Source organism: Andrographis paniculata, unplaced genomic scaffold (assembly GCF_009805555.1).
Source record: "Andrographis paniculata isolate CXL003 unplaced genomic scaffold, ASM980555v1 Contig71END, whole genome shotgun sequence".
NCBI classification, from domain to species: Eukaryota; Viridiplantae; Streptophyta; class Magnoliopsida; order Lamiales; family Acanthaceae; genus Andrographis; species Andrographis paniculata.
Genome location: NW_026137608.1, coordinates 3,185,464 through 3,202,393, shown reverse-complemented (window position 1 = coordinate 3,202,393; position 16,930 = coordinate 3,185,464). Strand labels below are relative to the sequence as shown.

Below are 16,930 nucleotides of genomic sequence, written 5' to 3'. Positions count from 1 at the left end.
CTCTATATTATTTAAATTTATTCTATAGTAATAAAAATGTTATACTTTTAATTTTAAAATTTTGTGTTTAAGAAATATTTATTTTTTATAAAATAATATATATTGATTATATTTATATTAATATATATATAATCAAATTTATTTAATTTTATATCAAATATATTAAATAAATATTTTATTTTTATATCATCAAGAACATTATTTATATTACTCCTTTTGTCACATGGTTCTATTTTTCATTTTCGTCCGTCCCAAAACAAAGATACTATTTCTAATTTAGTAATTGTAGTACCTACCTAACATAATAAATGTTCTTCCAACTTATAATATATTACACAAATACATTTTCGTCTTTTTTACTATAACTCAATATAATACTAGTATTCAAAAATATACGTGCAAAAAGTAAATGTTACTCTTTATATGGGATATGGGGAGTACAATAAAAAGAAAACTATTCAAAGTAAATGTTACTCTTTATATGGGATATAGGGAGTACAATAAAAAGAAAATTATTCAAACATCTCTAAAAATTTTACCTAAACACATTTTAATTTGAATTTTTTTTTTCAATTCAAAACTTTTAAATTTAAATTTAAATTTTTCCAAAACTTCAAAATTCCAAAATTGTCTCTCTACACAGAGTCTAAAATTTTCATTTGAATGAGTGGATCATTATTTTTTTCTTCTATCGATACGTATTGTTAAACTTCTTTTAGGAACATGATTTTTTTTTTCTTTAATTATATCAAATTTATTTGTTTAAATATAAATGAGGTTTCAAGGATAGTTCTTTTTATTTTACGGAATGTAAGAATCAGAAAATTATATTTTTCTCATAATATTTGTATGAAAAAAAAATATTTTTAAAACAATATTCATTATTACATATGTATTTCATCTGTCGTATAACAATTGACTCAGTTTCTAGTTTTGTATGTCATAACAATTGACATATTTCTAAAACTTATTAAATTAAAATATACTTAACAAATATAAATTAATTTAATTAATTACATAACATACAATATCATAAATCATGTATGACTTACTCCCTTTTATTTCTATATCTCTTCTAAAAAAACACTACTAGAAAACAGTCCAATAGTCAAAGAGAATTGTTACATATTTAAATTTCGCTACAATGAAAAGTCATGGACAACAAATTTGTGACAATATTATGTCATAACTTATTTATTCGGACTATTCAGTGTCAAAATAATTGTAGAAAAAGTCATAAACTATTTTCCGTGACTATTTAAAGTAGCGACATAAGTCACAAAAATATTTCTAGTATTTATATCTCATAGATTTTGTTGCAAACAAATGACGATAAATATGATTTATGACACAAATTGTCACGGAATTGTTCAAGATTAAATTAAATTGCAATACAAGTAACAAAAATATCTACACCATCTTCTTTTGTTACAAATATATTTCATGACTATTTAAAGCTATAACATAAAAAATGGAAATATTCGCAACTTTTTCATTGTCACGGATTAATTATATTGACAATTGTTTAAAGTAATAAAAATACAGTAACAGAAATATGTACAATATTTTTTTCTTACTAATATGGTCATGGAATTTATTCCGTGACTATTTAAAATCACGGCATAAGTAATGATATCTACACAATAATTATATTACAATGTTCTTATTTCAATAGAATTCCGATAAATTTGACTTGTTACAATAAATGTGTAATACCTCCGGAGTTGGGTCGGTGCTAGGCCACCGTGGATGAACCGGTGTCAAGCCATCCAAGGTTAAATATATGTTAAATAGATTGAATAGACTACTCATATTAATAATGTGCATATTCCTTTTAGGAAACCTTACTAAAAAAAAACTAACTCTTGAGTAATTTGAGGATGGGTGACCCCTGAAAAGTCTCTCAGGATGCGCGCGAGTGAGGACAAAGTGCGCTGAGAGGACTCGTGTTCACCTGTGGAGTCATTCTATGATCCCGACACGTCCGGCCTTGCATGACTTGTTGGCCGGAGTATCACAAAATGTCACCGAATTTGGCAACAATTTGAATTGTTTCTCGCACAATCATAGTATATATTTTGTGACTATTTGAAGTTACAATTAAGTAATGAAAATATTCACAATGTTTTTTTCCTCGGGGAAACTTATTTGCAACTTTTTAAAATAAATAAACCTTTGTAATATTTTTACGTGTTACAAATATTGTCATTTAATATTTTTCATGACTATTCAAAATTGGGGCATAAATAAAAAATTCTTTTGCAATATGTTGATTGTCACATATATTTCTATGATTTTTGTAAATATTGAATGAAATTCACATAAATAAATATATATTACTAATATTAAATTAATAGATTATATCAGTTTAAGATACAATAAACAAATTTAAATAATTAAGGAAAGAATATCTATATATCTATATATATTTTTATTTATATATTTCTATATTTCAAATTTAAATCTTATTAGTTGAGATAATTAAGGAAAAAGTATTATACATTAAGTTTATAAATAAGACAAGGTGAAGCAACTATCATCAAGAAACAAAAAAGGTTGTGAGACGCCAAGAACGTTTGAGAACTTTTATTTTTAATGGTGCGAATGAGTTTATTTTGGGATCTAATTGATATTTTGACACAACATTCTCAACACGGTTCTCAATTCTTGGTGTTCGAATTGTTCGTGAGAGCTTTGATTTTGGAGAAATCTCTTCTGCAATGCGTTCCTCGATCGTCAATCGAAACTTTGATTTGAGAAAAATATGTTACACAAAATTCTAATTTGTAACTATTTTCACATTCTTCTTTCGTATTCATAAGTATTTGTGGATTTTTTTATTATTATTATTATTTTCAAGCAAGATCGCAATTCAACTTGCCAATTAATTATAATCCACAAAATATAACTTTCAATAATCTATTTGTTCTACCCGACTTGTCAAAAATCATGGATGAATTATTTTCTTTTGTTTTTTCTTTTATCTTGCCACCACCAATAGCCATCGGCTTTCGGAGTGCACTCAACTTTTTATATATTTTTTAACTCAAATTACTAAAAAAAAAAATTATTGTATCCAAATTAGATAGTTTAGAAAAATTGATTGTAAAAATTTTGATGTTATTTATTTTTATTTTTGTTTATAACGTGGGAATCTGCAACCGCTACCTTTGAGATGCGCCCTAGATAAACCCCCCAACCTAATCTAATAGCTTGTAAACTAGGTCCGATAAGACAAGTCACACTAGACGAACTATATGTAACAGACAAGACCTGAAAGCATCAGGGTTTGAACTCATGACCTCAGGGTCACGAATCCATCCCAACACCACCAGATTATCATTTATAAGACAATTTTTAGCATTGTAGAGTGTCCGCCTTGTTTTGCTTTGATTGTATGTTATCGAATATAATTTACAACTTTTAATTTATTGTATGTAATTTATAGTGCCACATTGACATGCTTGAATATTTGCTTCTTTTAAAAAAATAGATTAAAATAAAATAAAAACATGTAAGTTTTGTAGCATATTATTTTGTTATAATTTAATATTTAAATTGTTATTTATTCATAATAATTTATTATTTTATAATTTGATATTGGACTATTATTAGTTGTACAAAATTCTGTTGCTTGTATTGTAGGGGATTTATCAATTTATTTCAATTCTCAATTAATGAGCAACTAATGCAAGCATTATCCTGACAGTAGTATATTTGACTATATGTGAGAATATTTCAGTGTAACCAATCTCTTTCTTTTGAGTGAACCATTATGTTCCCAACCTATATTTAAATCTAACATTATCATTTTCATTTTTGATTTTGAAAATCCATTTGCAGTCAACAATAGAACAATTAGTAGGCTTAGGAACAAGAATCCACGTATTGTTAACATGAAAAGAATTCATTTCATCACGCATTGCATTTAGCCAATTTTCAGCATGTTTAAATTTAAAAGCTTCTTCATAGAACTTAGGTTCATTTCCATCTAACGTCTCAAACACACTAAAAGCATAGAAAGTCAAGTCGTATTCATCATATTTAGACGGTTGTTTAGTGGTTCTCTTAGTCCTATCTCTCTTAAGTTGGTAGTTTTCTATATTTTCATATTCTGATTCAGAATTATCAATATTAGATAAGACATTTGCAGGCAACTTATCATGAGAATCAGATTTGTCGTGTAGTATTTCAGAATTTTCCAATTTATTTAGCTCCACCTTATTTGGCTCCACCACATTAGAAGTCAAGTTAATTTCAGGATTTGGCATATTCAGACATCATTTTCATTAAAGGTGACATCTCTACTAATTAGTACCTTAAAACCTGGTTCATCTTTTAATTACATCCTATATCCTTTTACTCCTAAAGGATAACCTAAGAAAATGGGGTTTAATAGTTTTAGGTTCAAGTTTATCACCTTTATATAAAACATATGCAGCACAATCAAATACTTTAAAATTGGAAAGATCAAGTTCCTTACCCGACCATACATATTTAGGACATTTTTCCTCCAAGTGGCACAGAAAAAGACCTATTAATCAAATATATAACCGTAATCATAGCTTCCCCCAAAAACTCTTTGAAATACCTGGGGAGTTTAACATGCTCCTCACCCTTTCGATAAGACTTCGATTCATTCGTTTTGCCACCCCATTCTACTGGGGTATATAGGGAACTGTCTTATGTCTAGTTATACCTGATTTAGCACATAATAAATCAAGCCACTTACTGATTCATTGCGAAACATCGAAATTAAAAATTATTTTATAATTTAGAAAAAAAATGAAAATAATAAGTTTGGTATTAATATACTCAATTATCTTTACATACGAAACATCAAAATATAAAAACGGTGTACGGTATTTTCGGTATATTGGTTTAGTATGAGGTTTTTTTGTTTTGTTTTGTTATGAGGTACGTGTGAATTGTGTCGATAATATAAAAATTAATATTTTTTGTTGAATCATTATCTTTTTATAAAAATGTACTCACTCCGTCTCATATCTATCTATCTGTTTTGTTTTTTGCATGAAGTTTTAGGATTACTAATATGGGGTATAGTAGGAATAATGTCCTCTAAGATAAAAATTTATTGTTATGGTTTATTTGTAATATAGTGTAAGTTTAAGAGTAATTTTAATAGTAGGTAGGTAATAGGGTTACTAAAATAATATATTTTGTTTTAGAACGAATTAAAATAGAAGAATAGATAGATAATTAAATAACGAAAAAATATTTATGATTTATATTATTTAGATGTATGTATATACTGTATTTTTCTATTATTTTATTAATACTCATTAGGAATCATGTTAAGAAAAAATTATTGGGAAACAAACCCATATTAAATTAATAAATAATAAACATAATATAAATTTTTAAAAATAAAATTTGTATCTTTTTAAACATAAATAAACATTATTCAACATGCACATGTTTAGGGTAAAATTATAGTATTATTTTTTTCTTATAAAATATCATATCAAAATATCATTTAAATCAAAATTCAAATTAAACACTCCATTTTAAAACAAAATCAAACAAAATATTATTAATTATTATTTTATATATAAATTTTTAATATCAAACAATTTTCATCATACATAATCCGTTTTATTAAAAATGCCCGCGTTACAATAAATAATATAATTAGTAAATAATTAAAAAATATATTAGTAAAAATAACTATTATATAATAAAAATAATCAACTTTAATCTATACTTATTTGTATTATATTTTAATTAATTTTAATAATACATTTTAAATTACTAATTAATCATACTTTTTCTAAATTTTTGCGTCTATATATAACACTGACACAATACTTGAGACGGCAAGAGAGAGTATGAAATATCAAAAACATATCTCGATTAACTTTGTTTAAATTACAATGTTGAAAGTTTAGTAGTATTATTTTATTTTTTAAAAATATTACATTGATTTTATTTTATTTTTTGTCTATAGCACAAATCAAATATTAATTTTTTATAACAATTTTCAAAATGAAAAGGTATAATTATATAATGTAATTTTGAAAAAAAAGTAAAAAGTCCAAATTTGTGAGACTATAAAAGGGGACGAGATATCAAATGTAGCGCAAATGTCTGGCTGACAACAGAGGCGTGGCAAAGCACTGGTTGACTTTCGAATCCAACGTCACCGCTTGTCCGCCATGGAAATGACGTCGCAATCATCTCCGGCGAACCTCCGTCCCGGCTCTTTTTATCTAGGCGTTGATGTCGGCACTGGAAGTGCTCGTGCTGGTAGTATTTTGTTGAACCTTTTAAGTTTGTAGGGTATTTTGTTGTGTGTGAATTTGCAGAAGAGTTAGAATCTGTGTTTGGTTAATTGGATTTCGAGTTGTTTGAATTTCCAATAAGTGCTTACTGCAATTGTTGTGTTTTTTCGATTGATTAATGCAGGCATTTTTGATGATGGTGGACGCCTTTGTGGATGTTCTAGTTGCCCCATACAAATATGGAAAGATGGTGATTGTGTTGAGGTTATTGAAAATTCTGAAATTTTTATACATAATTTTGCTTTTATCGTACTTAGAAAGTTTAGAAATTTGAAATTCTCTCATGGATGTTCTTGTATCCAGCAATCTTCAACTGATATTTGGCTTGCAATTTGCACGGCTGTGAAAGCAGCATGCTCTCTTGCAAATATTTCTGGACAGGATGTAACCAGCTTGGGTTTTGCTGCTACTTGTTCTCTTGGTATGTTAATGATGATGGAATTTTCATACAGCTGCAGCATTCTGGAACATGTGTGTAGCTTATGGCCTAATTTTGAAATTAATTTGTGGTGTAGTTGCTGTGGATTATGATGGAGAGCCTGTGACGGTTTCATGGACTGGGGACACACGAAGAAACATTATTGTGTGGATGGACCATAGAGCTGTAAAACAGGCTGAGAGAATTAACTCTTCGAAATCGCCTGTATTGGAATATTGTGGTGGGGCTGTATCTCCTGAGATGGAACCTCCAAAGGTAATTGCGCAGATATGAAGTGTGTGTTTTTCAATTGTTTGGCAATTCTTATTTCATGTTTCATAGAGCTATTTGATTCGGGGTGTCAAAGTGAATAAGACAATGCTTGAGATTTATACATCATGTATCTATGTTAAATGTAGAGGAGTGATTTTATAGTATCAGTGGAAGACATTTTCATGCTAAAACATCGCGCTATTATGATCCTTTTCAATGGTTTGTTTGTTGATTTGCATATTGTCATTCCATTTAAAATTTCTCTTGATTTCTATGGATCAATGAATAGACATATGACCATTAGTACCTTATAATTGTCTCATAGATATCTAATATTACTAATTTACAATTCCAGCTTTTGTGGGTTAAAGAAAATTTACCGGAATCTTGGTCAATGGTATCTAGGTGGATGGATCTAAGTGATTGGCTATCATACAGGTATGTTTGTCCATGTTGAATTGGTTTCTTCCGTTGATATATTAATTATATTTGAATTTTGTTTAGAGCTACAGGTGATGACACTCGAAGTCTGTGCACAACTGTTTGCAAGTGGACCTATTTGGGCCATGCACACATGGAGCAGATTAATGAGAAAGATTCTCGGGACATGGAAGCTCGTGGCTGGGATGATGATTTTTGGGAGGACATTGGATTGGGTGACCTTATTGATGGTCATCATTCCAAGATTGGTATTCTTCTTGCTGTCCTATTCCTAATAACGTGGCTTGGTGACAATTGTTCCTTTTATGCATATTGTGTTTCACAAATGGCCATTTTGATAACTTGGTGTGGAAGATGGTGCATTTTTGTTCTTTTGTTCTCCAATTTTCTTTTAGCCTGCATTTTGAATTTATCCTTGAAATACGTATTAAAATATAGAAGTAGTGCAGTGGTTGCGTCTAAATATTTTTGCTTATATACAGTTCCTAAAGCGAGTGGAGATGATTTTGTTCCCCTCAAATAATGCATTTGAATGAACCGATTGTTGTTAAGTACTAGTCAATTAAAGATATTAAAATTATGTGTCATTTTAAGTGACTTTGATACATTTATGAAGAAATTCCCAACAATTCTACGACCTAGGTAGATAGGTTCCTCAACCTTTTTGTCTGTAGAAAGCGAAAACAAATAGAAGTGTTCTGCATACGAGTGTGATTTTCTTATCGTTGACTCTGCTTATGTAAGTTGTTTTCTTTGAATTAAGAACATGATATTACTTACGTACTTATTTCTTAACTTTTCTTGAAATAAAATGTTTACAGGGCGAAGTGTAGCTTTTCCAGGTCATGCTTTGGGCTCAGGACTGACCCCAGAAGCTGCAAAAGTAAGAAACTTTGAAAAAGATCACTTCATTTTAACCGATACTCCCAAAGTTCTTAAACTCACTACAGTAATGATGTTAATGTGAATTCTTTTAAAAATGAAAGTATTCTGTTAATGTGCTCTATAATAACAATAAATAATCTAAAACTGTGATCAACTTCATCTTAAGTCACTCATTCTGCTAAGAAGCAACTTTGGCTTTCAGGAACTGGGTTTGGCAGCTGGGACACCGGTTGGTACATCATTAATAGATGCTCATGCTGGTGGCGTAGGCGTGATGGAGAGTGTGTCTGATTCAAAAGGTTAATTATATATATATATTAGTTTCTCGCAACAATGTAAGATTTTCATGTTGGATATTATTTGTGGTCATTCCTTTGTTAAATATTATTGATAACTCATGTATAGAGGTTGATGAAGAAGCAATATGTCATCGAATGGTGTTAGTATGCGGAACTTCCACTTGTCATATGGCTATTTCTAAGAGCAAATTGTTCATTCCAGGAGTGTGGGGGCCATTTTGGTCAGGTATATAAATATATATAAACTTGTTTTTTTTATGAAAACCACTTTTCGCTTTATGATTTATTTTATAGACACTAACTTTCTGTTGGGATACATCTTTTGGTGCCTCTCTAATGATCAATGTTCATTCTTTGTACCTTTTTTTATTTCATCTAGTTGGAAGCATGGATATGGAGTTTTACATATTTAATTAAAGCATTGAATATTAAGGGCTGATGGATAGCATTAATATCACCCGAAAGAATTTTGATTTTACAACTTAGGTTGTATAGTAAATCGTATGGTCGAACTGGAATGCTTGACTTTCCGTATGACAAAGTGGCTGAATAATTTCCTTAATTGTTGGTTGATCTTAAATGACGTATTTCAAGTATGTGTTATTTCAGAATAGGTATTTCCATGTCTTTTTATTTTTTTATTATGCAATGGGTACAACACGCCTATAAATCGTTTGGTTTTATATCTTTAGCTATGGTGCCGCAATATTGGCTAACAGAAGGAGGCCAGAGTGCCACAGGCGCATTACTTGATTACATTATTGAAAGTCATGTTGCTTCCCCACGCCTCATAAATAAAGCTGCTTCTCGAAGTGAGTTGTGTTTCGGTATATACTGCATGTCATTTGTGTGTTATCCCTTGCCTAAATGTTTTCTATAATATTCATAATTGGCTTTTTTTTTTAGGTATTTCGATATTTGAACTTCTTAACGAGACACTGGAATCAATAAAGCAAGAATCAGGAGCTCCATTTCTAGCTGCTTTGAGTAACGACATCCATGTCCTACCAGATTTTCATGGAAATAGGTGAAAGCTAGATTGAAAGTGATTGTTTCCTTGTTTCAAAATAGTCATTTTTGTACGTCTCTTAAGTTTTTAGTTTAGATCTCCTGTTGCAGACCCTATTTCAAAGGGGATGATATGCGGATTGACACTCGACATGGGTGAAAAACAGTTGGCGCTTTTGTACCTGGCAACAGTGCAGGGAATTGCATACGGGACACGGCATATTGTTGAGCACTGCAACGCTCATGGACACAAAGTAACAAAACTACTTTATGTTTTGCAATATTGTTCATAGTTGCCATTTCACCACATTATGCATACTTAGTTAGAAGTTAGAACATGCAGAGAGTATGTTTTGTGCTTATTGACATATGATAGAGCTCGAAATCATAAACAACATTAAAGACTTACTATATTCTCTCGTATCTCATATTTGTGGCGCATTCTTATATTTTTAAAATACATAATACTTTATATGTTTGTAATGTATCTAAAGCCTAAAATATTATTGGACTGTAAGGGCCTATATCTAATAAATAATACATTTTGAAAGGCATATTTTGTTACTTTTGTATGAAATAATTGTTAGCAGTCGTAGGGAGTAAACAATGTTGATCCCAAACTTGCTATTCATTATTAGTGTTTGGTGTACTATGTCCTTACCAATTCTTCTGCAATCAGATCGACACCCTACTTGCATGCGGCGGGCTGACAAAGAACTCATTGTTCGTTCAAGAGCATGCTGATATTACAGGTGCTCTCTCTCTCTCTACATGCGTGTGTTTCTATTTGCCGTGATTATTCAATGTGAAGTGCAAGTAAAGAATGTCTCGTAACAAGCTATGATATACAGAATCAAAATTTGTGATACGACATATACAAACTCGAATTCATTTCTCGCAATTCTTTTCTTTTGTTGAATTTGCAAGATGACATATTTGGAGTGACTATAAAAATTGATCAGGTTATCCTATAGTCCTTCCCCGGGAAAATGAATCAGTCCTCTTGGGCGCTGCAATTCTCGGCGCTGTGGCTTCAAAAAAGTATTCCACTGTAAGAGAATCCATGAAAGCTCTAAATGCAGCTGGGCAGGTAATAAAACAACTCCTTGTTATTGCAATCTCTACTTTGATACTTACGTAAGCTCATCTCATCGGGCATGGCGCTTGCAGGTTGTGTATCCCTCTAAGGATGCAAATGTAAGGAATTACCATGATGCTAAATATCGAATCTTTCGTGATCTTTACAAGCAGCAGTTATCCCATCGCGCTATAATGAAGGATGCTTTGTCCTAACTTGCAACAGACTTCAATGTGGATTCTTCCCTTGATGCCATGCCATGCCATACAATGAAAAAACAGAAAGATAAGAAAAATTCTTCGATATCTCCTGAACTTTCAGAATTTACAGGTGTTTTAGTTTATATTGTTCCGCAGCTACATATTTGTTTTTAGAGATTTATTTTTACACTTGGAATAAGAAACATATAAGCTGTGTTCCTTTATTTTTTGTTAATTTTCATAATTTTTTATCGTAATACATCACTTCACTCACTATGTAAATCGAGGACCCCTAATGTTTACAGGGGGAGGGGTCGTTTATTTTCATAGCATGTTTACATTAAGGTTGCGGTTTCACCTCAAATCAGCATCAAGATGCATTAATGATTATTGATTAATCAATCTAGGGGTTATGGTTTTTTTCGATGAATTTGAAAAAAATTTAGTAATATATAATATAGTATTTTTTGGTGAAAAAAGAATATATATATATACTCCTTCCGTCTGCCTCTAAGGTCACATTTACGTATAAGTTTTTTTTATAAATGTTGTTTTATTAGTATTACAATGCACCGATTGAAATATTTTTGCAATTTTTTATTATATTAATTTTGATATAATAATTGATTGATTGAATGTTCGTAAAAATGAAAATTTTGGTGAATTAGTAAAATTTTAGGCAAAAAAATTTTCAAAAAAATATACCCGATAATCTTTTTTAATTGAAACTAAAATTAATATATTCTAACTATATTGAGATTACTATTGATTTTCTTTTATATTAACTATATTTAACTCTTTTTAGAATTAAATATGGTCATATCTTTTGCAGGTCAATTGTCACGTCAACGCCGTTATGTCCACGTTAGCAATTTCCGTTAGATTTTTAACAGTGGGACCAAAATTGATTAAAATTGTTTATATTTGGACAAAAATTAATTAATTTTGGTTATTTTAGGACCAAATGTGATTTTTTTCTCATATATATCTTTAAGTGTAACCTTTAAAAATTACTATTGTGTGAATGGTAACATCGGTGCTTCCAATAAAAATACTATAACACCACAATTGCTGCGTAGCAAGTGATGCCGAAGTCGATCTACAGGACTGTAAAATTTAATTCATGTTTTGTCACAATTTCAAATATGGGGAAGAGATATTAGCAAATTCAACTAAGGTAATTAAAGTAAGAGATGGTAAATAAAAATTATATTTCAAAGAGATAAAATTTCTGGCCCAAAGATTGAATAAGAAATCGAATTAACAATAAATATTACTCTCGTAATTTTCTTTATTGTGTGCAAAACTTTTGGCACGTGTTATAATGTATATGACTTTTTTATGCGCTTCATCTCGTAAAAATATGCTCAAATGATTTCAACACGGATTTAATTGTATTGTGCTTTGTATTAAGAAATGTAGAAAAATAAAATTATTTTTTTATGAAAAACAAAAAAAAAATGAAAACTGACGCATTTTTTTACAGATGTATAAATTTTTGTACTGAAAAAGAAAATAAAAATATTTTTACGAGACAAAAAAAAATGAGCACAATTTTAGAAGAGATATGGGAGAATATTTATTTATTTCTCAACAAAATTTTTGTATTTTGATTTTTGTTGTTTTTAAATGAAATATTTACTAAATATATGTTTTATACAAAAATAAATATTTGTGTTTTAATTGAAAACTGTGCATATTCCTAGTAAAAAATTGAATTATATATATAATGAACATAATTATATTTTCAACATTGTTAATTTAAGTATTGAATTTAAATAGAAAATAATTGACTGTTTACTTATATTTTTAAATCTAGTTTTGTATTATTTATTAAAATTATTATTTTTAATGATCACATTGAATATATTTTTTAGTTTAAAATATTAGATAGAGTTATGTTCTCTATTAAAAAATACATATTATATTTAATACTCAATTTTATTAAAATTTGATATTTTTTATTATCCCTGGTATTCAACTTTGTGCTTATTTAATCGAGCAGAGTTTTAAAAAATAGATAAAAATAGAAATTTTTATTTTTTAAGATAAAAAAAATAGAAAAAATAGTATTTTTTTACTGAAAAATAAAAATAAATTTAAATGATAAAAGAAAAAGCGATAATAAATTTGAATGAGAAATAGATTATTTAATATGTTACTATTTTAAAAATAATTCAAAACAATAAAATATTTGTATAACTTATATTTAAACACATATCCAAAATAGGTGAAAATTAAAGTTAAAGTTAAAGATATAATGGACTTTTTAGCAAAACTTGAGGTGTGTTCTTCTACAAATTTCAAAATATATATTTCTCCAAAATAATTAATATATTATATATATTTATTATTTTTATAATTTTTTATATTTCATATAAAAATATATATCTTTTTAAATAATTTCACTAAACAAACACATCCGAGGAAAGTGTCAAAACATCATCAACAAAACAAATTTATTCAATATTTATTGAAGTGTTTTTGTGTGAGATACTACAAGTTGTGAAAATATTACAAGTGTTTGTCTAATATTTTAGTTTGAAATATTTTTAATGTAAAATATGTAAAATCGTTTTGATAATATAAAAATATTTTAAATGGAATCTTGATTTTTTTTATAAAATAATAGATTATATAATATATATTGAAATTTGTGTTATCTAGTGAACAAAATTATTATATTTTTTTAGATAAAGGTGCATTTGTTTTGTGAGATTCTTGGATATAAATTTTTGTATAGAAAATTATATAGAATATATAAAAATAATGAATGTGTGTAATGTATTAATTTTTTTTAGAAAATATGTAAAAAAACAATAGAAAGAAAAAACTCATATTTTTGAAAATTTTGTCACGGTTAAAACACTTTTCACACTCAAAGATAGTATCTTTATTTTTTAAATTTTAAAATTTAATTTAAATAATATTTGATATAATATTTTGTAATAAAAAATATATTTTATTAAAATAGATTTACATATATAATCAGATATATGTATATACATAATATATTATATATATATATGTATGTATGTATATATTCTTTGCTTCCAAAGAAAATAAACACCGGAATTCAATGGGCCACTAATAAAGGCGGCCTCCAATTGAGGTTCTTTTTTACCCGATTTTAATCCAACACTTTTTATACTTTCCGTTAAAAATATATATATAGATTGTTCGTCAATTAACTTTATATTATTACTAAATTTGCAAGTAAAAAATCAATATTTAAATATTAGTCCATTTGTTCCACTTACCGTGTCTATTTTTTTATTTTCGTTTATTTCATTTATTTTGTCACTTTCTTTTTTCAAAAAAATATTATATATTTTAATCTTATTTTAAAATTTTTAATTTAATTTATTTTTTAATTTTACTTATACTAATTAGTTATGTTAATTTTAATTTAAAATAAATTTTATTAGATAATTATTATTTTCACCAATATATTTTTAATTATTTACTAATTATATTTCTCATAAATTCTCGTATCTACAGTAAAGGGACACTATACCGGATGTAGTACCTTTCAATCCATTTTTATTTACAATAGATATTATTAATTTTTATAAATATCTTCAATTATTTTTCTATGTTTTACTTTTTTATAATTTTTTTTTATTTTTATGTCGAACCTAAATATTTTAATTTTATAAGACAGAAAAAGTAATTTTTAATAAATATATTACTTTCTTTGTCTATTCAAAAGGTTTATATTTTTTATTTTGGTTCGTTCAAATACAAAATTTATATTTCTCTAGTAATTTTTAATCACACTAAATATTATAAATACTTTAAAATTTACATTTATTTACATCAATATGGTTACATTGAATTAAAACACATAAGAGAAGAAAAAATTTTACACACAAAAGTAACACTAACTATTAGTTAAATATTATTATTGTTTAATTTTTGAGCTAAAAGTAAATACTTCAATTTGTTTCAATTCAATGTATCATTTTTGTATACTGTTCAAAAATATTGTTTTTTATTATAATAAAAATAATTCATAATAAATATTAAAATACTTCTAATTTTTATAAAAAAAAAATACATTTTTATTTACAAAGACAATAATATTAAAATTATCTTTTATGTTTATAATAATTAATAAAATATTATTGTTATTTAATTTATGAAAGAAAATACATTAAATTAGGACAAATGAGTATAATCTTTACTATGAGAGGAAGTTAGTATTACCATTATTATATACATATATGAATTTTGGTATCCTTTTGACATTTATTAAAATTTTAGCAACATCTGGATGATTTTAATCCATAGGATTATTTCTACCGGCAATTCAACAATTGAATTTGATTGAGGGTATTTTGGTAATTTAAAAATTAATTAAGATATCTAATTAAAAAATCAATTTGAAAAAATTATCGTAACTACCTCTGATAATTTCAGGATTAAATTTTTCTTCAACAAAATAAAAACGTTTGCATATAATTACTTTCAAAATTGTATACTTTCAAATTATAATAATAAATACAGTATTACAAAATGGCGTCTCTATAATACTACTATGATGTTTTACAATAAAATATTTTCTTATATAATTTAATTAAACGTTGTCCAAATAAATGCATTATGACAATTATTTAAATAAATTAAAAATCAAATATATAATATTAAGTTTTTTAACCATTTCTACCCATCTTATTTATCAAGCCTTAAAGATATCCCTTCCTCGATGGCGCTGTCTCTGTCTACAACACACTCCGCCGCCGCTGACATCTCCAGCCACGCCCGCCGCCGTCAAATAACCACCCCCGTCATTGATTCCTTCTCTATTTGCATATCCGCACTTGACAGAAGTCGGCGACGATGCACAATTCCTCTTCTATTTAGAAATTCACATTTGACGAATCTTCCAATGACGGATTCAACTAAGCGAGATCCCGAAGCCTCTATCAAACTCAAAACAAAGAGAACGAAGCACATTCAAGTATCATCTGTGCCAAGAAAGATAACATATTTCAACAACGATAAGCTCTTTCGGCCAAGTGAACAGATTTGGTGGTTGTGTTTTCAATACTGTGTAATTTTTTATGGTGATCATGCGTATATATGCATTCCTAAAAATATTTTGTTGGCCTCCGGACACGTACGATGTATATTCATGACACATATGTTGTTTAACTCATGATAGATTGATTACAGTAAACCTTATTGTGCACACTTTTATTTCATGTTATGATTCATATTTATGATTTACATATTGCATAATTATAATATATTGATCTGATTTAAATAATGGACTATGTTAGATATATTTTTCACAGTTATGTTTATAAATACGATATATAACTTCAATAGACATGATATATACATCAAATATAAATGATGTAAGTTGCATATAGGGATTTTGCACGTATAGTTATGATATGTATTTCATTTTATGATTTCTATTTTTATGATTTATATATTGCATAATTATGATATATTGGTAAGGTTTAAATGATGGATTATATTATATATATTTTTCACCATTATATTTATATGCATAACTGAGGGGCAATATCCTCTGTATATGTTCGTTATTATTTGGGTCAATTTTACTGTTATTTTTGCACCTCTTTTATTGCGGCAATAATGAATGTATTTTATATTTGATGATCACTTTTTGCATTTTTTTTGTTCGAAAAATCTTTATATATGCGCATATCTACAATATGTCTTGTACATATCGTTGGAATTTGAAAATTATGTATTTGTCCAATAGTCGTTACCTGAAGAGTCAAATGATATATACCGTTATAAAATATGCTATTTATTTTAATGTAATATTGTTTACAGAATTTAGTATTATGATGTCGCTCCTACGCGGATATTGAGTATCTAAATTACTCTTTTCTTTTTTTACGTAATATATGACTGGATAAATATTGTATATGTTTATTTAGGCATTTAAATAATGTAAAAAATAATAGACATAATTTAATTTTAAGACTGTTTCAACTCTCCATACTTGTAAGAGGTTGATCCTAAATTTAAGGACAAATTAGTTT

At 27.5% G+C, this 16,930-nt stretch overlaps 1 protein-coding gene across 1 annotated transcript; it reads left to right on the top strand.

Moving 5' to 3' along the window:
- Positions 1 to 6,107: 6,107 nt before the first annotated feature.
- Positions 6,108 to 11,128, top strand: LOC127265037 (uncharacterized). The gene is made up of 15 exons (XM_051294688.1): positions 6,108 to 6,267; positions 6,427 to 6,506; positions 6,606 to 6,723; positions 6,818 to 6,996; positions 7,349 to 7,431; positions 7,498 to 7,682; positions 8,256 to 8,317; positions 8,522 to 8,618; positions 8,725 to 8,844; positions 9,311 to 9,430; positions 9,525 to 9,645; positions 9,724 to 9,880; positions 10,306 to 10,378; positions 10,589 to 10,716; positions 10,797 to 11,128. The coding sequence occupies exons 1-15, from the start codon at positions 6,177 to 6,179 to the stop codon at positions 10,917 to 10,919; spliced, it is 1,737 nt and encodes a 578-aa protein (XP_051150645.1). The 5' UTR covers positions 6,108 to 6,176; the 3' UTR covers positions 10,920 to 11,128.
- Positions 11,129 to 16,930: the final 5,802 nt, after the last annotated feature.